The sequence below is a fragment of the Pipistrellus hanaki genome (genome assembly GCF_964339955.1).
Source record: "Pipistrellus hanaki genome assembly, chromosome: 6".
Taxonomy (NCBI): domain Eukaryota; kingdom Metazoa; phylum Chordata; class Mammalia; order Chiroptera; family Vespertilionidae; genus Pipistrellus; species Pipistrellus hanaki.
Genome location: NC_140508.1, coordinates 75,205,549 through 75,228,494, shown reverse-complemented (window position 1 = coordinate 75,228,494; position 22,946 = coordinate 75,205,549). Strand labels below are relative to the sequence as shown.

The window sequence follows — 22,946 nt, the reverse complement described above, 5'->3', positions numbered from 1 at the left end:
TGCTTTTTGTCCTTAGAATAAGAACTGTTTGGGTGCATCTCCTTGTGGATGATTCTGTGTCATGTTATATGTTTATACATGTGCACTCGCCTACCCTTGGCACACCTGCATATGTAAAACATGGACACTCTACACACATTTCTAGACTCCCAGAGGGTTGTACTTTGCAGTCTTTCTATCATAGAATTTCATGTTCATCTGCATTCACTGTCAGAATTCTGTGAAATGTAAAATCCAAAAGAACCTGCACGGTATTGTTATTCTCAGCATCAGATGCGGGAGGTTCGGAGACTGGGATGGAGAGTTGGGGGACGGGAGTGGAAGGGAAGTGAAAATGTCAGCATGGACACATGGACACCTGGTGCTAACTTAGGTTCCTGGAAGAGTGCCTCTTCCAGGTGTAGTACAAGGATCTCTGCATCCTGGCAAGAAACCGGCCATTGGCGGTCCGGGGTCGTGGGCAGGTGATGGAAGACGGACAGGTGGAGCAGGATGATCTGGCTACTTGGAAACTCCCAGCTCTGACATTAGGAGCTGTTTGAGTTGGGTCAGTTCTCTCTTAACCTCTCAGAAACTTGTTGCTTTCATCTGTTAAAATGAAAAAAAAAAAATAATAGTAACCTCCTCACTCCATGCTGTCATTAGGCCCAAGGGAGCTGATCCCTGTGGTAGAAGAAAATGTTACTCCAGGAGGGGACTGTGTCACTCAGGTTAGTTGGGATGGGACAAAAAGGATCATATGATAAAGCCCCACGTGTTGCTGCCAGTGGCACAGAGCCTGCAAATGAAGAAATTCTAAATCGATTTTCTAGTCCATTGACTGTTTGACATAGAAACAGAACTTGCATGCCTCTGCACTTATGCTCGGGTGAGTCGGAGAGTCACTGTTATGCAGCTGGGATGTGGAAGGTGCTCAGAGATTCTTGGTCCTGTCAGGGAAGAGAATGGACACCTTGCTGCCTTATTTCAGCTGGGCCTGAGGACGCAGTGGGTTATATTAGTGATAGTCACAATAATAGGAATAATAATAATGGGAAACAGTTACATAGCGTGGACTGTGTGCCAGACACCGGTCTAAGCACTTTATGGAGATTGACTGCTGGATGCTCCCAGCCACCCCTAGGAGAGCGTTCCATCCCATTTGTACAGTTAAGGAAGCTCAAAGCTTGGAGAGATTAAGTAACTCGCTCGTGATCACACAGCTGGAAAGTACGAGAGCCTGGATTCCAGCCCAGGAAACGTGGTTCCAGAATAGCTCCAAGATTTGTCATATAGTGAATTCCCAGGCCCTTCCAAAGGCACCTCAAGAGAGCCTTCCCAGGCTTCTCAGCACCATAAAGGCATGACTGATGATGGTTGTCGTGGCCAGACACTCCAAGGTCCCACATCAGCTCTCGCTTGCGCAGTGACTGTTGCTTCACAACAGTCCTCACGGTGCGTCTTCTGCCTCCATCAGGCCGGTCCTCATCCAGATCCTCTTCCTTTCTCCATCTATGACATCATATGCCGGTCCCTCATTCTTGCTGTTCTAGCACAACCTCTGGAAAGCCTTTTCTTACCTTTTCCCACATGAGTCCCTCCCTGTGTAGAACTCCCCAAGCACCTAGGATAAAGGACACACAAGCCTGACCATACTTGCTGCCCAACAACTTCTTCTCGTTTAGTCTTGTCTCCCCTGCTGCCTGAGAGGAGCAGCCTCGCGAGGGTGGGACCCACTTCTCCTCGCCATGCTGCACACAGCACCGCCTCCATAGAAATGGCCTTAGTGATCCTCAGCAGGCAACATGCCTGATGGAGGAATATTCTGCTTCTTTAGGCCTGTGCCCTGACACCGCTTCCAGGCAGCCAACCTGGAATGTCCTCACCACTAACTTTAGCCACAAAAACAAAACCAGTCATGCTGCTAGTTTTTTTTTTTTTCCTTTGGACATCCTAAAATTTTATTCTTCTACCAGAAGGAGGTCAGATCACTGAAGAATGTTCTCAGATTACTCTCAGCTTTTATGTTGTCTGTCTTCCTGTTCCTTGAAAATAAAGGCAGGCTTTGGGGTTCTCGTTTCTCAGGGATGCCAAGTCCCCACTTAAAAGTGGACCAGACGGCAACGCATAGTAAGAACGAGGGCTCCATGTCCACCATGATGACCAGGAAGAAGCCAGCTGCGGTTGACAGTGTTGCAATCCCACCCACCCCAGTGTTATCTCTCCTCGCTGCGTCGGCAGCAACCTCAGATGCAGGTGAGCACTTTTCAGAGGCTTTGGGTTCCCCCCAGAGAAGGTGGGCGTGGAGAAGACCTCCTGGCAGTGTGCTCTGGAATACAGGTAAGAGTTCTCTGCTTAGCCAACCTGCCCCACGGAGCAGGTGAGCTGTTGCAACCCTGGTTTTTTCCAAGTGGGAGGAGGTTCAACAAGGATGGAGGTCAGCAGGAAACTAGTGGCCAAGTTTAAACTAGTGGCCAAAGCTTTTCAGTTTATCCTAACACATGCCCATCCAGTGAGCAGCAAATAATGATAACAATACTAATTACTCTTTGTCAAGCTTTAGTGAGTACGAATCTCAGCGTCCTTATATAGGCTGCCTCTTGTCACTCATAAGAAGCTCTGTAAAATAAATGCTTGTGTCTTCATTTCAGATGAGGAAGCTAAGAGTAAAGGAACTTGCCCCAAGAACCTGTGGACAGTCAGGATCCCAACCCAGGTCCTAGTCCCACGCTCCCAGTCATTGCATTTCCCAATCTTGTTCTCTGGGATTAGGAGACAGTAATCAGAGTTCCCTGAGGCCTTGATTCATTCTACCCTCATGATGTCATGGGTCCCTTAATAGTCACCAGACTCTTCACAGGCAGGTGATGAAATATAAATTCTTTATTCAAATACCCCTGAAGCTTTGCCTTCCTCTACTCCCTCTCACCAATCCCTGCGCCAGTCCCCACTTTGCCACACTCATTCCAACTGCCAGGAAGGTAGGCCTTGGACTTGGCTTAACACCTTTCTTTGAGGACAGGTTTACTCAATTCCTACATGCGCCCCACAGACTTTTGAGACCACACCTCTTTCAAATGCTTGCAGCATCCAGTGTCTGAACCATGCATTCACCTTCCACATGAAAAATGTCTTCTATTTAACCTGTTCTCCCTCAAGAGACTTGTACGTAACTCTGAGGTACAGTCCATGATTTAGGTTCTCGCTATCTCACAGCACATGGATTGATGGCCCATTTCATAAATGTTTGTTGAATTGAAGCATTGATCAATGTTAAGCATATTGCAGTATTTAGAAATGACTATTATGATTAGAAGCCCAAGAAGAGACTGATGATTATTTTTAAATATATTTTTATTGACTTCAGAAAGGGAAACGGAGAGATAGAAACTTTAATGATGAGAGAGAATCATTGATCAGCTGCCTCTATTGGGAATCGAGCCCACAATTTGGGCATATGCCCTGATCTAGAAACAAACCATGACCTCCTGGTCATGACCAGCTGGGCAAGACTGGTTATTCATATTCACAGCAAACTCATCTTCTAAGTCAGCAGATTGCTTTTTTTTTTAGCTAAGAACTCAACTTGTCTACATACCTGCCTCCTTCATGGAAATTATTGATAATTAGAAAATGAGTCTAATTGACATAATAGGAGGTATTGGGAAGGATACTTCCTAAAGTGAGTTCATCAAAATATTTGTAGGTGTTTTGTGATAAAGATGTTTCCATAGTTAAATGAGTGTGGGGAATGCTGTGTTATTACATCTGATTTCCTCCTGCAGGGCTGTTCAGAGCCTTTAATTGACCAGTGTTCATTGTGAGGCTTCTGGATGGAGAGACACAGAATTTCAGAATTTCACAATCTCATCTGACCACAAAACCCATTTTTTCATGAAATAGCTCTTAAAATCCTATTTTTCATGAAATAGCTCTTAAATAGCTCTTAGCATCTCTCTGGAAATGGTGTTCTCACCAGCCATGTGGGAAATCTTGCTCTGAAAGCATGGGATCATCTCTCAAATATGATCATAAATCTCCACATCTTTCACATGCTAGATGTGAAATGAAAAGTTTTTGGTGGAAATGTCAGGTAAACAATGTCAGCGAGGAGTACAAGAAGAGGTCAGAGGAGGGAACATCATGGAGGAATGGGAGGAAGCTATCATCAGACTTGATGGATCAGCACTCCTTGGGGGAGGGAGGGTGGTGCAGGCAAGGGAGGCGATGAGACAGTCCCGGAAGTGGGAGCTTTTGTCCTGCCTGGAAATCCGGAAAGTTATCACTCAGCTGGAGCGAAAGATTGGGGCCACAGTCTGCACTGCCCACCCAGAAAATTGCTTCCTCGACCTTGTCGGTTAAGCTCCAGAGACCTCCCTTTATGGATTTAGAAATTAGCCTGCATGTTTCCGCCTTTGCTTGCCACGCACAGTTATTTCCCAGGGGCAAAAGACAGACAGGTGGTCCCCTATTTTCTTCCCCCTGAACTCATTCCAGTCAGTGTGCGAGAGCACATTCTTAGAATCCCAGCCTTCTGTGGACTCTACTCGGTATTTGCATTCAGTAGTTTACAAATATGCCAACAGGGCATAGAGACAGGTGGGTCTTAAACTTTTCAACCTGCCTGTCTGGTACTTGCAATCAGAGCTGAGCCACAGCTCTCCTGTTCCACGGTGCAGGAATGTGCTGTTGTTTATTTTTAGGCAGTGCTAAACTGAGACCCTCGAGAATTTCACAGATCTGGTCCATTTTCAGGTCTCAGGTGGCTGAGCAGAACTTCTGAGGGGCCACAAGCCAGAGGTCCAACCCGCTGCTGGTGACCAGACCTTCCTGAGATTCTGCTCTCCACAGATAGGCTGCTTCCTACAAACCGGAGTGAGCTTAGGTGGGGCTGGTGTCCAGTGTGATTCAGAGGCACCTCAGAATCTCTGCAGTTTGCAGTTGCATGAGGTCATGCAATGGGACTGGACCCAATTTTTTAAAAATATATATATTTTATTGATTTTTTTACAGAGAAGAAGAGAGAGGGATAGAGAGTTAGAAACATTGATGAGAGAGAAACATTGATCAGCTGCCTTCTGCACACCCCCTACTAGGGATGTGCCCATAACCAAGGTACATGCCCTTGACCGGAATTGAACCCAGGCTGATGCTCTATCCACTGAGCCAAACTGGTTAGGGCTGGACCCAATTTCTTGATTTACCACCTGGTTTCCAATGGAATCCCACTTCTGTCATAGGCTCAACATTAGCCAAGGCAGATTACTTTCTCGCTAGCTGTGGGCTCCTACTTCTTTTAGAGAACAGTGAACAAAACTCATAATTTGATCACGGGGATAGCCTAACAATGTCAGGCACACAGCAGGAGATAAATCTTTTCTGGGTTTGATTTCATGCGATTGGGTGTTTGTGCATTAGTCATATACATTTCTGATGAGACAACTCACTTATTTTTTATTTTTCTTTAGAGTTCCCTCACTCATTTTTCACTATAAGCAAGGTCATTTAGAATTACCTGTGGCTATATAGAGAAATTCACTTATTTTCCACTAGGTCTTCCTTTCTAGAAAATGGTTTTGAAGACCCAGACAAGCGCAATGGGCAATAAAAGAAAGAACAGTAAAACGAAGGGGCTTATGCAGCAAAATTAACTTAAGAGTTTATTGAGATTAAAAAATACTGAAATAATTGCATTAATTAGAAATTTCTCTCATTTAAAATTAATGGATGCTAAAATTTCTGGTACAGTGCCTGACATATAGTAGATGCTCAGTCAGACATCACGGAGTGAAATGAATGATTGCGAGTCAGCAGCTGCGTGCTGATCTAGCGCCCAGTGTGGTGGGAGACATCTGAGAAAAGCATGGTCAGCCTTGGAACTGCTAAACAATCAAATGGAAAACATTGGGCAGACATGAGGGGGGCTGTTGGGTAAATACTTGCCAAGTAATTAGTTAGTCTATGGTTCAACCAGTACTTTTTCAAACAGGTGATCTTTGGAAAAAGAAAAAGAAGGAACATTTCCCACTTTATTTTATAAAGAAAAAAGGAACATTTTCCACTTTATTTTATAAACATTATAATATAGGAGAAATGAAGGCAGTTCAGAGGTTTAAATATATCTTTTAGCTCAAGTGTGTGTGTGTGTGTGTGTGTGTGTGTGTGTGTGTGTGTGTGTTCCCACATTAAGGGAATTTTTCCACTTCTCAGAGTCTGGGAGGCATGCTGATTATGAAGTTATTGATTTGGGGGGGGGGGGGCAGGGCGCAAAGGTGCAGAAGAGGGGTTCCAGGAGAGAGTGGCCAGACTAAGAAGATGTGAGTTTGTGAGCTACTGGGAGGAAGGGATGGCAGTGACTGCCTTCATGATCAAACTGCTCTCAGGCAGCTCAGCCCTTCCTGATCAAACTGCTCGATAGCCATTGATCAGCCACAGTCCCCTGGCACAAGGAAGGTCTGATTCCAGGGAGCAGCACATCATTACTGTGAGTAATTAGGGCCAATACAGTAAAAGCTTCAATAAAGTTTGCTCAAAAGGCTGCATAATTTGAAATAACTTCTATTGTACAGTCCCAATCATAATTTACTAACCATATCAGATAATACAAACCTGAATGGGTCAGGCTAATTTTTCTGATCTACATATTGAGCTAACTTTTCAGGGAGGTCATGCAACATGTATAAGTTTATTATCTTCCTGCTGAAACTTGCCCCACCTTTGTATTTAAGATGAGACTATTATTAAGTAGACTAGAGGCCCAGTGCACAAAATTCGTGCACAAGGTGGGGAGGGGGGGGTCCCTCAGCCAGGCCTGCACTCTCTGCAATCCCAGACCCCTAACCTTTTTATTATCTAGCTAATCTCTTCACATTTAAAAAAACTTAACTGAACTACCACCTGCTCTAGGAAATCCTCTTTGAACAAATCTCTTTACAGTGTGTATTGAGTATTTTCATAGTATACCATTCTTTTTCTTTAGCAGCAACTTAGAGTGGATGCAATGTGCTTCTCATTCTTGTGTCTGAATATTTTTCTTGTTGCTCTTGTAATAGCGAAGCTTATCCAATTTACATTTTCCCTTCAAGGGCTTATATTTTGTCCAGTTTCTGGTTGGCTCCCTGCTTTTTTTTAAGCAATAAATCTGGGTTGTGATAGTAAGCCCCACTTATAATCAAGCCTGTATGTTTCCCTATCTAAATATTTCTATAATACCTATCACTCTAGCATATCAGAGATTGTGTTCATTTGTAGAAAATAACAATAAATGTCACCCGATCATTTGATCTTCTAGTAATATTTTATAGCAATATGTATATTATTCTAGTAATTTAACTATTACAAAAGTGAGGTGTACAGGAATAAATCACATTGAACAATAAAGAATGTCTCAAATATCAAAGCATAGTACACTTAGGGCCTCCCTGGTTCTGTGCTCAAATATCATAGCATAGTACACAGTTCACATAGTTCACAGTTCAGCTTCCTTTAAAATAGGAAGGGATGCCATACTCATGAAGCAGCTACTTCCACCCATATTTTTTTTTTAATTTAATTCATAGCACATACTCTTTACACTAATTATTGGAAAATCACCCTAGCAATTGCCTCTGTTCCTCTCTGCATTGTTGCCTTACATTCATCTCCTCCTTCTCATTCTCCCTCCCTCTCTCTCTCTCTCTCTCTCTCTCTCTCTCTCTCTCTCTCATCAAATTTCAACCATTCAAGGTGTAGCCCAGTTCAAGAGACCCAGAGGGGAGCAAAGTGAAGATGGTGCTTAGTTTGTATCTGTTTTGCATCAAGGCTAAACCATTATTCTCTCAAACTATAGGATCTGCTTTATTTAAAACTACCAGAGCGTATGAGTAAGTGAAACTATTTAAATTTCAAAGTCTATTAAATTTTTAGACATTTTGGTTCTAAAGGGAGAGAATTATACATTTATACATTAGATAAACCATTTAGTTGTTAACCAAACTGTCAGTCCAACCAGATCTGACTGATGCCTATAATTGAGATGCAAACTTTAAGCTTGAAAAATTACCTTTACAAGTTAAAAGAATGGATTCTTTACCCTAAGGAATCAGAGTGAAATCCAGTGGTCTAGTAGTTGGAGCAAAATGATCATGAAAATTGCTTCTAACTTCCAAATTTGTGATACCTGATTTTCCTCTTAGCCAATTGCCATTTATGGAGAGAGGCCCAGAATAATGAAAAAATATCCAGGTGTATAAAGCATTGCCCAGGAATTTGAGAATTAGAAAATTGTTTATATTATTTGTTTCTTTGTCCTATGTGGGATCATGATCTAGAACTCCTAAAAATAATAGGCCACTGCAGCCAAAAATCTGGTCTTTCAAATGAACCAAAATGGAGCAAATAATTGTTCGAGTTAATAGGATTTAGAACATTCAAGGCCCATAAGTATATACATTGAAGAAGTCTTCAAATTGTGAAATAAATACCTGCAAATCCAAACCAATCATTTAAAATACACAGTAGAAAATCCTAAAAACCAAAAGATCTAGAGAAAAATAAAGCTTTACTTTAGAACCCCGTCATTCAATTTGTAAAGTGCTACTAATGGACCCAATTTGAACAGAATCACTCTTTGCCTAGAGTTCTGCAGAATGTGTGGCTCCTAGAAAGACCCCCACCCCTCTTCTCTGGGCTCTGAAGGGTTGGAAGCCTCTGTGCTTCCCTGAAGACCCCATCACACACACACACACACACACACACACACACACACACACACACACAACAAAAACAAAAAAACAAAACAAAAACAAAAACAAAAAAAAACCTCCAAAAATGTGTTTTAATTTTGCCCAAACAGGATTAAATATGTTCTTTTCTGATTTAATCTGGACATCCTAAAGCAGTTTAGCTGATCCCATGCCCGAAGCTGTAAGCATTCAGAGAGGCACCAAAACTCGAGGACTGGCTTTCTGCCTTCCGCTCCTACCTGAATCTCCTTGCAGATGCCATCAGCACCAAACTTCTCTGGAGTCTTCTCCCTATAATTTTCAAAAACTATGAACTCATGTCAAATATCCATGCAACTCTTTGTTAAGGAAAACGACATGGTGACAGGACTGGCCCAAGGAGGGTCAGGGCATTATGGGAATGTGGCCATCAGAGAAAGAATATCAAGCAAGATTGCTCAGTTAATGTCCTAATGGGGAATAAAACCATAACCTCTAAAGTTATCTTTTCTGTTTCTCAGAAATCATTTGCATCTGGGCAAAAAACCTGCACATTATCATATTACGAGGCAGAGTCTGGGCATTTGCTATCAGTAATGGGTAGCAAATCCAAAAAAGGTACATTTCCCTAGCCTAGCTAGTTAATAATCACTGTCTAGGCCCATAAAATTATAGAATACTCTAGGACTCCAAAAGAACAAACACCCTTCTGTTTGCCTTGTTTCTAAGTTTTGGCTCATTTTTTCTTATTACCACTCACAGGCCATGCAGTGCTCTCGTTGACTGGAAGTGTTCTTGTTTATAATGGCCTGCCCTGAATCTCAGGGCTGCACTTACCAGCTGGGTGATCTCAGACCTCATGAACATGGAAAGCATACCACCTAGCGTAGAGGGTTGTGGGGTGGACTAAATGAGATAAACCTGGTGAAAATCCCGGCTGCATGCCTGCCCCATAGGAAAAGCTCAGCAAACCAGTGCTGCTGCTGCTATTGTTACTGTTGCTGATATGGTTATTGCTATTTGGGCTTTCCATCCTGGAATATTCCCTCACCCACTCCTCAAGCTGTCTGGATGGCTAATTCATGATTATTCTTTAAGACTCAGCATAGTACCTTCAACTCTAAGATGCCTTCCCTTATACCCGGTTTGAGAACCATCCTATGGCCAATTTGCATACATCTTCTGTGCCCCATAGCTCCCTGTAAGCCCATTGATCATTGATCTCTACATTTAACAGTGTCTGTGTTCTCATGCCTGTGTTCCAGGCTGAACTATCCACTCCCTTATTTTCAGTAACTAGCACTGAAGTGGACAAGTAATTGATAATCATTGAATACTAGTCAAAATGTGTTGAACAAGTGTTTTCTGTACAGGACCATCTGATGCATGAAAAAGCATAATCTAGCATTACGTTATTTAGAGTTGAAATGGAATGATGTGACTATTTTCCATATCAGCACCAGAAATAGCAAACCATCCTAAGAATGTTCAGCATAGAGAACAACCTGAGAGGGTCTTCTGGGGCCTCCAGAGTCCTTTGTTCAGTTATGGCAGACCAGCTCCTGACTAATCCACCAGGATATCCTGGGGGAAGGTTATTGTCAAGTTCAAGAGTCGGCCTATGTGGTATGCTATGTGTGGTACATTGCTAAGGGTTTATTCCGAGAAAGAGTCCTGTGTCTCCCTTCACTTGAAAGTTCTGTGAGATTTGCAGGATGAGCCACTTCATGGAAAGCTGGACATTGACCTAGGTCAGTGATTAGCAAACCTTGGCTCGAGAGCCACAGTTTGCTGACCTCTGGCCTAGGTTGTACTTTATTTTACATATGATAGTCTTGTGGCTGGTGTATTGCTTTCCCAGGGGGAGCAACCATTTCCTATTTAGGTTTTTGTCTCATTCAATAAGGACTGAATATCCCATAAATCCCTTGATTTATATGGATGAAATAAGAGAAGCGAAAGCTGGGAACATTCCTTTTAAACAACATAATCATATTTGGGTGTGAAGACTCTGGCACAGCGTCGGGTGCATAGTAGATGCTCAGTAAACAGGTCTGGTCTTGATTGAACTATTTTTTTTTTCCCTCTCCAGAGCTGAGATTTTAGAGAAGACAAAAGGCTTAATGACAGGTTTGAGAGTCTGTGTCTGAGAAATTTAACTCAATTTATCTTCTTGAAATGCTTCCTACAGATTCCACTCCCAGCCTCCTCTTGCCACAGTCAGACCCTGTTAAAAATAAAGTAATGATAATAATACATTTTATCTTCTTCGAAGTGATAGCATCATTCACACCTCCATTGAAGCCCAGTGGGAGGTTTGGCTGTGAGGCCCCAGCTCAGGGGGAGTCAGGTGCGATTATTGTAATGAGGACTCCATGCTCTCAGAGAAATGCAAGAAAGAAACCCTTCCATACGTGAAGCGATTTCTATTAAGATACTCATTTTATATCAAATATTCTTTATAAATGGAAAAAGAATGAAAGGAGGCTCGTCCAGGGGTGGATTTTATGCAGCCAAGAAGGAAAGGGCAGGCATATTTTACGATCCGTTTTGAGATAGTGCTGCGCCTGTCTTGTTCGCTGGCACTTTCCATTTCCACAAGTCTAATTAGATTGTTGTTTTAATGGCGGTGAGATAATTTAGTGGCGACTGAAAGCAACTGTGTTAATGAGAGGGGGTGGGGACAGTGCTGTGCGTTTCCTGTAATTAACGGAGAGTTTTTGAAAAACTTGGTTCCAGTGAAGTTGGCATACTGAGCCCAGCTGTTGGGAAGGGGGCAAGGTCTTTCCTGCTCATTGCTGCGGAAATGGCCTCAGGCGATGTGGAAGAACTGTGTAATGACTGTCATTAAGAATGATCCTGAGTGGTGTGGGCAGGCAGGAGTCAGTCTCAGAGAAAGGAAAGACAGAAAGAGAGGCATGGAGAAAGGGGGCAGTGAGAAGTTAAGGATTGTAGTCAGATGTGGTAAAGAGACAGACAGACATAACACCCACCCATAAGCCCTCTCCATTCTACCCCCTGAGACCCACTGGAGTAATACTAGGGTATTCTCCAAGGAGGTCTGGGTGTCCTGCTACTCAAACTGGAATTGACTAGACCTCATTAGAATAGACTAGAAGGCACCTCTGCCAACCCCTTCATGTTACAAATGAGAAAATCGAGCCCAGAAAGGAGAAATGAATTACAAAATATTACCTGAGTAGGAATTAGGAAACCTGGAATCCTTCTGGCTACCACACAAATGCATAGTGGAAGTTGGATTTGGAATTCAAGGAGCAGGGTTTTTGTGGCCTGCAGTAATGATTAACTAAATCCTTTAGGTAAGACTCTGAGTCTAATTGAGACTTCTGAGCCTCCGTTTCCTCATCATTGAAATGGGAAAAACAGTGCCTTTTAGGAGTGGCGAGGAAGAAATGAAATGGCAGATCAAAACACCAATCACATAGTCAAAACCATATATCACTTTTATGACCCCTCTCATGTCAGAAATGAACTCATGTCATGTTATGATTTAATCATGTTAAGTCATAATTTAGTCATTTTATGACTCAGAGCATAACATCCATTAATTATCATTAGAAGTTTTATCCTCACTCCACCCTCCAAATACCCTTATCTTAGGGCACAGGCCCTCTCCCTGCTCTCCCACACACACATCACCACCACCACCAGTGAGGGTATTAACTGCCATATGGAGCTCATCTTACTGACACTTCTATAAGTCTTTGATGTGAATCGTCAAGAGTTTTTAAGCACCGGTCACTTTGATATATGTAATATAAAATTAGTCCTGCTCTAGGGGAACTTTCACACTGTTTGGGAAGTCCTGACTCCAAAACATGAGATGACCAAATAACATTTTTAAAATGAATAGATTGAATAACCTCAGGTACTAATGGAGCTATCATTTAGCAACTGATAAATCATTGATTTCCAACTGAGTGGTACTAAGGGAGTTCAGAAGACAGTGAGATGATCTGGCAAGAGAAGAGTTGAGGTGGCCTTCTAAAGATGAATGGAATTCATATGCAGAAAGAATGGGAGAGAGACTTTTACGTCTTTGAGGTAGGAGTGTATGTGGAAACAACAGAGGAAGCTGGAAAAGAGGTTTGGGTTCAGAACATGGAGTTCCTGAAATTCTCGAATGAAGCCTGGTGACCATTCTGAAGGGCAGCATTAGCCAAATGGCAGCTATGGGCCAGAAGGCACCTGCAGGTGTATTATGACTAGCCTCCAGAGGGTTAAACCTTTCTTTAAAAATTAATTAGCAGCTGGAAATGTTAGAAGATTTACATAATAACTAAGATTTCTGACTTTTTGCAACTCGGACTATCTGAAAACTTTGGGTTCAGATTTCTACCTTTCAGCAATTGATTGACACAGAATAACATTTGGGCATCAGACGGGCCATATTCTCTTTAGTTTCCCAGGTCCTCCCTCTAGCCCCCCTACCTTACTTTATAATACAGCCCAACTTCACTCATTATATTGGCTGTCTGGCTCCCTGTAGGAAGCAATTAAAGGAATTTGAACCAAAGGGAGTAACAAAATCCAAGCACTGTGCAGGAACACATAATTTAGCAGAAGCAACAGTGGTAATCTGTAGTAATCTCTTGTTATTATTAAATTATGGAATTTGGGGATTGGAAGAGTTCTTTGTGATTGTGAAATTGAGAGTAATTTGGCACTCCAGTGCAGTCAACAGTGGGAAATTGACAGGGAAACCCCAGCCTCATTCTTATTTAACTGTCTTATTTTTGTTTCCGTAATGGTATATCTATTGTATGAAGCTGGCTTTGAAATAGGGCAGCCCTTGCTTGAATTCTTGAGTCCAAAACCTCTAAAATGTGTGCCCTTGCCTTAGCCAGTTTTGCTCAGTGGATAGAGTGTTGGCCAATGGACTAAAGAATCCTGGGTTTTATTCTAGTCAAGGGCATGAACCTAGGCTGCAGGCTCAATTCCCAATCCGGGACACATGCAGGAGGCAACCAATTGATTGCCTCTATCTCTCTCACATGGATGTTTCCCTCTCTCTCTCTCTCCTTCCCTCCCACTCTCTCAAAAAGCAATGGAAAAAAATAGCCTTGAATAAGTAGGTATAAATAAAAATAAATAAAATATGTGCCCTTGGAAAAATTATTTTCTGAGGCCTCAGTTTTCATATCTGTCCTATAGCACTAATAGTATCCTCATGTAGTTGCTAATTAAATGAGGAAATGTGTGAAATACTGCAGACTGCACTGTAGATTATCCAAAAATGTTCATGTCTTCTTTCCCTTAATTTCATATGAAAGTAGGAACAATGTATTGCACTTACCTTGTATGGTCCATGGTATGATACAGAAAGTGGACGTCACAAAAATAATCATGGAGTAAATGAATGGTGGAAACCCATGTGCGCCTCCCCTAGCAGAGAATAAATTTCCTTTCTCTCCCTTCTCCTGTACCCAGGACTCCTAAACTGTGACATCTGTTATTTCAGTTGTTTGCGACTAACTCTGCTGGTTTGTTTTATGAGGTCGCTTTTGAAAGGGACACAAGAAGAGAGCCCCACTGCTCCCACTACTCTCAGAGTGTCTCACCGACCGAGGAATCCTCTTCCCCAGGAGTCCTTATATGTTTCCTTGATTCCTCTTTAAGAGAGACCAGAGAGTTTTCATGCAACATGAAAAAACTTGAGTTTGTGCTATCAATAGATAGGTTCAAATGACAGCGCAAACCTCCTAACAGAGGGATTTGTAGCTGCGCCATGATCCCAGCAATGTCTGAACACCCTGTGTGGCCTGGACCCAGGGCTAGCCCATAAAGATGACAGAGCTCAGAACAAAAAAGAGTAAGCCCGATATTAGCTTTAAATTCAGCAGGGGATCTAGAGCAGCCTCGAGCAGTATCCCTGGGTTGCTGGAGTTTCAACGCTCAAAAACTCTCCTCCAAGGGACTTTCGTGCCCTCCAAAAGCTGAAGGTATTTTGAGAGGATTTTTCTTATTTTGCAACCCAGTTTAGTTGGTGCCTAAATGAAAGCCACAATCCTGGTCTTTGTCTCCCACAAGTTGCCAGAGTTAAGTGATTTGGGCTTACATATGGAAAGTTCATTCTGTTGTGTAATTAATGGGAAGCAGACTTTGGGAAGCTGATGATCCAGGCCCTTATTTATATGAGAGCATATGTCTGTGTTTTGTTTATGACTCACTCTCTTACTCCACGAATTGTAACTTGGGTTTGTTTATGCTAACTTTTCCTAGAATCCAAGCCACATGGTATATGAGCCAATAATTTATGGTCTCTAAAAGGGAAATATGATGAATGAGCTTTTTCCTCTTAAATTGTCAAAACTTAAATTGAGGAAGGAGTATTTGCTGCCTTGAGTCTGTCCAAGCTTATATTAGGAAGGAAGAAAAAAAAAAAAAAAAAAAAAAAAAAAAAAAAAAAAAAGGAAAGAAAAGCAGTAACTCAGTAACTTTAAAAAAAAAAAAAAAAAAAAAAAAAGTACTGGTATATTGCTCAGAACTTGAATGTATAGTTATTTGCCAAGAGAGCATGTGGACACTCCCCCACAATAAATCATTATAATTCTGATCCAAATGTTCAGCAATGAAAAAACCACTCATATTTTCTATCCTGTTCCTCTCTCTCACTCACTTTCTCTCTCTCATTTTGATGTTAGATAATTCTAAATAATAAAGAGGTAATATGCGAATTTACCCTCATGCAGTAATGCTGTCACAAGATGGTGGTGCACACAATAGGGGAAGGGCTGGCGGCTACTCCTCTCAGCTTTCCCTGGGGTTCCTGCAGCCTGTCTGGGGCGCAGGGGTCCTGGCTTCCACTTCGTGTGAATTCGGCCAGGGTTTCTGCAGTCCCGCATGCATGTTGCAGTGGCGGGGCCAGAGGCAGGGCATCAGGGCAACACTCCAGGACTCAAAGCCGTTCCTCAGTGTGCCAGCCATGTGGCTTTGGACAGATATAGGCAGTGGTAACATATCTCCAGAGAGAACCTTAGGCTTTTCTATATATATACTGGAGCTTCTAACGATATTCATGCAAGAATAGGCCTTCTTTCCCCTGGCTTCACTCCTTGCAAGTCCTCGCTCCCGGCCTGAGCACCGCTCCTGTAGCTCTCTCCACTGCCTCCCTTCCCCCTCATAGCAGGCATCCTGCCCCTCCCGGCTGCTCCATGCTTGCATAGGCAAATCAACCCACCATATTTGTTGGGTTAATTTTGATACTCGCTCCTGATTGGCTGTGGGCGTAACGGAGGAACCGTCAATTTACATGTTTGTCTATTATTAGGTAAGATATAGATAGATACTTATCTCCGTTTTCCAAGGAAGCCATGGTTTTAATCAATCTGTGGTCTAAAATGCACAAGCCTGTTTGCTTAATGGAGCTCAATAAGCTCCAAACTTCTTGAAAGGCCACTTCACCTATAGAGTGGTTTGGATATCACAATCTATTTCTCAGTACTTCCATGTTTTTGGTCCTAGCTTAGATACTCCAAATAGTTAATGGGGCCCCAAGGAAAGTAGGGAACTACTGAAATAGATGAGGATCTGGTTTAATTTACAGTGGCTTGGATTCCCTTCAGTGAATCCTTTCATATTTTATACGCAGACCTTACAAAAGTAGATGGTAAGCCTAAGTTTAGAGCACATCACGTAGATTGATTTCAAGTAAGTGAGTTGTGCCCAGCACAGTGCCTGGTACAAAGTGGAGCTCAAGCAGTATTTGTTCCAAGAATGAGTAAGAATGGTTAAGACATCGTACTTGTCCCTTAAGAAAACACAATTTAAGTGGAGAGATAAAGGTAGATTAATCCCATCTCCTTAATAGAGGACAGAAGTGATGTCAGAGTGATGCAAGCAAGATAGAAGGGACCAGAAAGATTAATGTTGAAATGAGAATCCTCAGGTGGCTTTTAGGATGATGACTTAACTGGAGTTTTAAAGAATGGGTAAATGTATCAAGATGAAAATATCAATGAGAACCTTTAAATCTGAATCATAAACTAAATTCCAGTGGGAATTGGAAGGCACTGAAACCACACCTAGTTTTGTTTTGTTTTGTTTTGTCTTGTTCTTTCTCACTAAAGCAGGAGAATTGCCTCTGGATGAAAGATAAATGTAAGATATTTTCCCCAGTTCAACATCAGATGCAATATCCTCTTTGACAGAAATAATAGAGTTGGGCACACACCTGTAGGCTATGCAAAGTTATTGTTTCTATGGTACATCCATCATCTATTAACTAGATAGACACAAAAATATGTGAATGTCTAAAGCAATGGGTATAAATTGCTTATTGTTTTTATAAAGAATGCAGGAATACTTTGTGGTATAGATTGAAATATTTTCTTTAATCCCATATAATAAAAGGCTAGCATGCAAATTGACTGAACGGTGGAATGACCAATTGCTATGATGCACACTGACCACTAGGGGAAGACGCTTAATTCAGGAGCTGCCCACTGGTGGTCATTGCACTCCCACAGTGGGAGCACCACTCAGCCAGAAGCCCTGAGTCAGGCTTATGGCTGGCAAGTGCAGCGGCAGTGGCAGGAGCTTCTCCTGCCTCCGCAGCAATGCTAATGATGTCCAACTGACCGCTTAGGTCCACTCCTTGGACTGTCCCTGAGCCCAGTTGACAGTCGGACATCCCCCTCAAGGGCTCCCGCCCCCCCACCCTCCTGCCTGAGTTGCATGAATTTCATACACTGTGCCTCTAGTAAGTTTAATAAAAGAGGGAAACAATGACATTCATTTGAGACACTTGAATCATACTCAGGTGTTAGAGACAATCATTAATTTGGAGGGTATTAAACCCCATAGAAATCCCTACAAATCTGGGCACCCTTTGACAAAGCAAGATTAAGACTCCAATTTTTCACAACAGACTACAACACTGGACTGAAACCAGTAAAATTAAACTTTGCTGATTTAAAAAGGTTTGTAGTTAAACTAAAAAAACAATTTCACATAGCAATGTCCAGATTGGTGTCAGTTTATATGAAAACATTTAAGGGGGTTAATTGAGCTTCCATTTAATACAAGCCAGCAGTGTGTTGGTGCTACAAAAAACCCTGAGTTTAGTTTTGTTTTGTTTTTTAATATAGCCCTTATGGATAGATGCATAGTTCCTGATCATAGAAATTAATCAACCCAATTTTTCTGCACTAATCACTTCATACTTGGGAAATCAGTTCAATTCTGGGCACCAAAGTAAAGATGAGATTTGGCATATAAACACTCTCTTGAGAAGGTGATCAAAATGGAATATACTCTAGAATTAATCTCATAAAATACAGATGAAGGAATAAAGGATGTCTTACCTAGAACAGAGACTTGAAGGTGTATGACTATTTTTATAGGATTATATTTATCTAGAGGTAATTTCCCTGTCGAGAAATTCAGAGATTTGTTTGGAGCCACAGAACTAAAGAATGAAAAGTCAAGACAACATTGTTCTAAAGTCTTGGTGGATATGTTTTCTATCAGATCATACACAACTAGATTGGGTTTTTTTTTAAAGTTTTTTAAAAATATATTTTATTGATTTTACACAGAGAGGAATTGAGAGGGATAGAGAGTTAGAAACGTCGATGAGAGAGATACATCGACCAGCTGCCTCTTGCATACCCTCCACTGGGGATGTGCCCACAACCAAGGTACATGCACTTGACCAGAATCGAACCCGGGACCTTTCAGTCCGCAGGCCGACGCTCTATCCACTGAGCCAAAACAGTCCCGCTAGAGTAAGTTTTTAAGTAAACAAGTGCAATTATTAAGACTAGGAAGAAAACAAAACATGGATAGCTACCATTTGATGTAATTCTTGAAGTTCTAGGGTGGTCAACAAGGATTTGTTTCTTCTGAACCTAAATATTTAAATTGTGAAAAAATTTTATAAGATCCTGTTTGCTACATTATTCTTTGTTATTCCGTTTTTCTGGGGGGTGGGGTGTTTATTTGTTTTCAAAATTAAAAAAAAAAAAAAGAGGATGAAAATACTCTCACAATCAAGGAGGAATATGCATCTATAATATTTGGAGTATTATATAGGGGATGATTTTATGGTTAAGGATACAGCTATGCCATATTTAAGAGAGAAAAATACAAAGAGCCCATTGACAGGGTGCGACCCTCCCCCTTCCCGCCATGTGACCACCTGGCATGCTGTGAGACTCAGCAGACGGAGCTTTCAACTTTTTGGCATCAACTACATTTCCATCCAGCCTTTCACATTGTCTAGTCAGTCTGCAGAGCTTAAGCCACGTGCAACTTACAGAAGTCAAAGTTGCCTGAAACAGACTAGAGCTAAATGGCCCTAGTATTCCTCCGTTTATGAGTGCTGGCACTCAGGATTCATTCCTCGCCCAAAGCCTAGGAAAACAACACTGTGATCCTAATAAATACCGCCCACCTATTCCTCCACCCCCTGGAAAACTCACAGACTTAAAAGGCTCTTCTGAGGACACGCCCTGCACAATTCCTATTAAAGAAGGTGTACAGTATGCCTTGTAGGCATCTGTAATCACCTCTGTTGCTAGTTCCCAGATCTCTGAGCTCTCCCCTTCACCCAGCTTTTTCAAGCCTGCCGAAGTCCAGGTTACCTTTCTTAGGGGTTCCTCGAGCAGACTAACAGTGTCCCTACTCAGCTCAGGTTCTTTCTGGAGACACGTTACCACTGCCTTACTCTGTCCAAACCCACCAGTGGTTTGCACAAAACCCAGCTCATGAAATGACTGGTATTATTTCCTCGTGGTCAGAGAAGTCAGGGATTCTAAAAACCTAAGGACCAGGTCCTCAGGGCAGCCTAACCAAATCGCGGAGGTCAGCATCAAATCCCACTTCAGAAGCTCTGGGTGGATAGGACACTCCTTTGACTGCCTTGGAGTTGCATGCAGTTCAATTAAAGGTGCTCTGGGGAAGATACAGATTAATGATATGCAGGCTTTGGTCTTTAGGAGCTTACAACCTGAAGCAGTGCAGCAGGGAATATTAATTCAGCTTCTACTATGAGAAAGGAGCTGTGTTCTCTGTTATAGGGGAATGGAGAGGAGCACTACAGTCTCTTCAAGAAGATCTAACGATAAATACTGAGTGAATAAACTCTCCAGGATGTTAGAAAAAGAAAGGAAAACTTTAAAGTCGTCAAAAATTTTGACCATGTGGTGATAATCAGTAACATAATTTTGAAGCTTTACCCCATGTAAATACATATTCAGAATATATGCACTCATTTTTTTAAAATATGAACTTTAAAAGGTTGAGATAAATCTGAAATAAATCATATTTTTAAATAATTTTCAATTTATGGAACTTATTATTATTAATGAAACAAAAAGCATTTTTACTGTCATCCACATGTTATACTAATTTTTTTAAAAATATATTTTATTGGTTTTTTTACAGAGAGGAAGGGAGAGAGATAGAGAGCTAGAAACGTCGATGAGAGAGAAACATTGACCAGCTGCCTCTTGCACACCGGTATCGGGGATGTGCCCGCAACCAACATACATGCCCTTGACCGGAATCGAACCCGGGACCCTTCACTCCGCAGACCGACGCTCTACCACTGAGCCAAACTGGTTTCGGCATGTTATACTAATTTTAATAATATTTTAGGGAGGGCCAAGTGATTTAATTTGAATACTTCTTTTATAAAATTTGTTTCTTTAGCACATGATAAAGCAGTTTGAAGGTCTGATTCTGAATGTAGTTTATTTCAATACAGACATTGTAGGTTAAAAGGACATTTTAGTTATAGATAGATACAAAAGGAGAAAGTACATCATTTTGCTTCATACTATATTTTTAATACTGCCCTTCAATTAAGCAAAGGCTTTTGATGAAATTTGGCTAACTTCCTTATCAAGAAACAAATGCTCTTGCATATCAAAAGGCATTATATTTTTTAGTAAGTGAAAATTTCTGAAAGGCATCATTTTGAAGTTAACTCTGTTTACAAGATTTTTTTCATTTGCAGATTTAAAGGATTTTACAGGTTATAATATATCATTTTTGGCAGCAAAATTGACAAACAATGAAAACGTTTTCAATCCATTTCAGAACTGCTACCTCCCTTGTATGTTTCTTTCTAAAAGCAATTACTTTCTTGCCCATTTTACCCCAAAAGGACATTAAGTTTCTGTTTGTTTTTTAACAGCTGCTAGGTAACATTACTGATAGCCCCTTGACAGCACAGAAAAGGTGAGAACTTTTAGAACCCTGTCTTTTTGTACAAGAAAATTGCCAAATTCATCTTTGAAAATGACAACTCTTGTGCAGTTTGCTGAGATAACCAATAAAACTCTGTGTGGTATATAACATATTTCATGGATATCCCTCATCCTATTATAAAATATTTTGAATTTTTTTTTCTGCTCAAAGATCTTAATTTTCTAAAATGAGCCATGGAGGCTGACCTGCTATAGCATTTAGAGTGTAAGACATGACAACACCATGAAAGTAACAATCCAATGGATTGCTTGCCAGCCCCTCCAGTCACATGCCTCTTCTTTTCCCAGAACATCTTGCCCACCATTGAGAGGTGACACCATCTGATATGCAGCGCAAATAAGGGTCTCACAGCTGCTCTATATATTAAGCATTAGAATATTTACCTTCCTTATTATATATATTTTTAATAAAATGGAAAGAATTAAAAAAAAAAAACTTTAATATATTTTTCTTGGGATATGTGCACCCCATATGGGAGGCTGCTGACAAAAACTGGACCAGATTGGAGAGGCAGAGAAGAGGTGGGCAGTGTGGACAAGATCGCAGCATCAGGAGAGTGCAGGGCAAGTTACTGAACCCCTATCCCAGAAGATCTGGGGGAGACAGATACTCTGGGGCGCTTACTGTTGGTGGCCTTTGCATGTCAGCATTTGCACACCTACACGTGCCCCGGCACACCTCACTGCCTCACCTCTCCATCAGCCAGGCTGCCCACCTCACTTCCTAGCTTTGCTTGTCCCAGAAAGAAATGGCAGATAGGAGCAAAACAAAGACCTGGGTCTTACAAGCTATTGCATCAGAGAGAAGATGCTCTTCATCAATAAACCTAAGAGGAATCTGTCATTTCAGTCAAGCAGTTACTGTGCTTCAAACAAGCTAGTCACATTTTCAGAGGAACCCCAACCTGTAGTAAGATGACTTTAAGAACAGAATAAAAGCGCCTTTATATTGTGACAAATGCCCTACACCTGCAAACCCTAATTCTGAACGATGGCTTCTGAACTGGAAAGCAGATCTGTAGTACTAGGCTGACAACCAGCCCTGCCTTGCAGAGACCTCACCAGCAGCGGCAGCTTGCCATTTCTTTCAGAAGTGCTTTTAAGGCCAGAAATGTTAGAAGGTTAATTTAAATTCTAGGGAAGAAGGGAGAAGGTTTGCATGCCAAGGCAAGTTGCTTCATACAGCCTATTAAAAAATTAAAAGCAGCAAGGAAAACACAGGATCACTACTGATTTAAATGTAATTACAAAGTACAAAAAAATGCACAACGTGCATGGGAGAATATTGAACAATTGAATCCCCTCGAGTTTGTATTTGCTGACTATGTTCTACACACCAGGTCAAGCAAGGCTTTGTGAATGAACTTTGCTGGGGAGAAAAGACGGAAGGCCTTTACTATCCAAGAACCTTCTAACCTGGATCAGCGTATAATTCAATTCATACCGCACCTCTTGGCCTTGATTGAGGCAGATGGTGTTCCAGCCCTGGTCATCCTGGAAGGCAGCTCAACTCCAGACAGTTCAACAATCCCCAGTAGGACCCCACCTGCCTTTAGGGATATTGAAGCAGTAAGAAAAATTCTAATGAATCTAGAGATAAATGTGTCTCCCTCTCCCATCCACCCATAAAGTTCTTGTAAAACTAGGATGTAAGTTCCACATGGGAAAGGTACAGTCTTCAAACTCTTAGCCCCTATTTTTTAGGAACCGTCTATAAAACTATGCCTTGTGAGCCCTCATCTTGTTCCCAGCGCCTGTGCTACATCTGTTGTAGTCAGTGCACACCACACAGTGCTCAGTTGTCTTTGATTATCATAAAAGATATGGCAAAATAAATGAAGTCTGATGAGCTGCTCCTCTGATAATGGGAACGAAGAGAAGGAAAACCTAGGTCTAGACCCAAACCACCTCAACCACTTATTTGCATGGCAATTTCAAATACAGAGAAAGGTCCAGAATGACTTGCATTGCGGAGTTAAGAAATGGATTTGCATCTTGCCGTGGCCACTTGTAATTGTGTTTTAGAACT

The 22,946-nt window shown here is 41.6% G+C and overlaps 1 protein-coding gene across 4 annotated transcripts in view; it reads left to right on the top strand.

Moving 5' to 3' along the window:
• SETBP1 (SET binding protein 1) overlaps positions 1-22,946 on the top strand; it is a 321,712-nt gene that overhangs the window by 290,541 nt on the left and 8,225 nt on the right. For 3 of the 4 annotated variants that reach the window (XM_084887227.1, XM_084887228.1, XM_084887229.1), the window contains exon 5: positions 2,065-2,235. The exons of the other annotated variant lie outside the window; for it this stretch is intronic. In XM_084887227.1, coding sequence (XP_084743353.1) covers positions 2,065-2,235 — 171 coding nt within the window. The remainder of the gene's footprint in view (positions 1-2,064; positions 2,236-22,946) is intronic. 4 annotated transcript variants of the gene reach the window in all.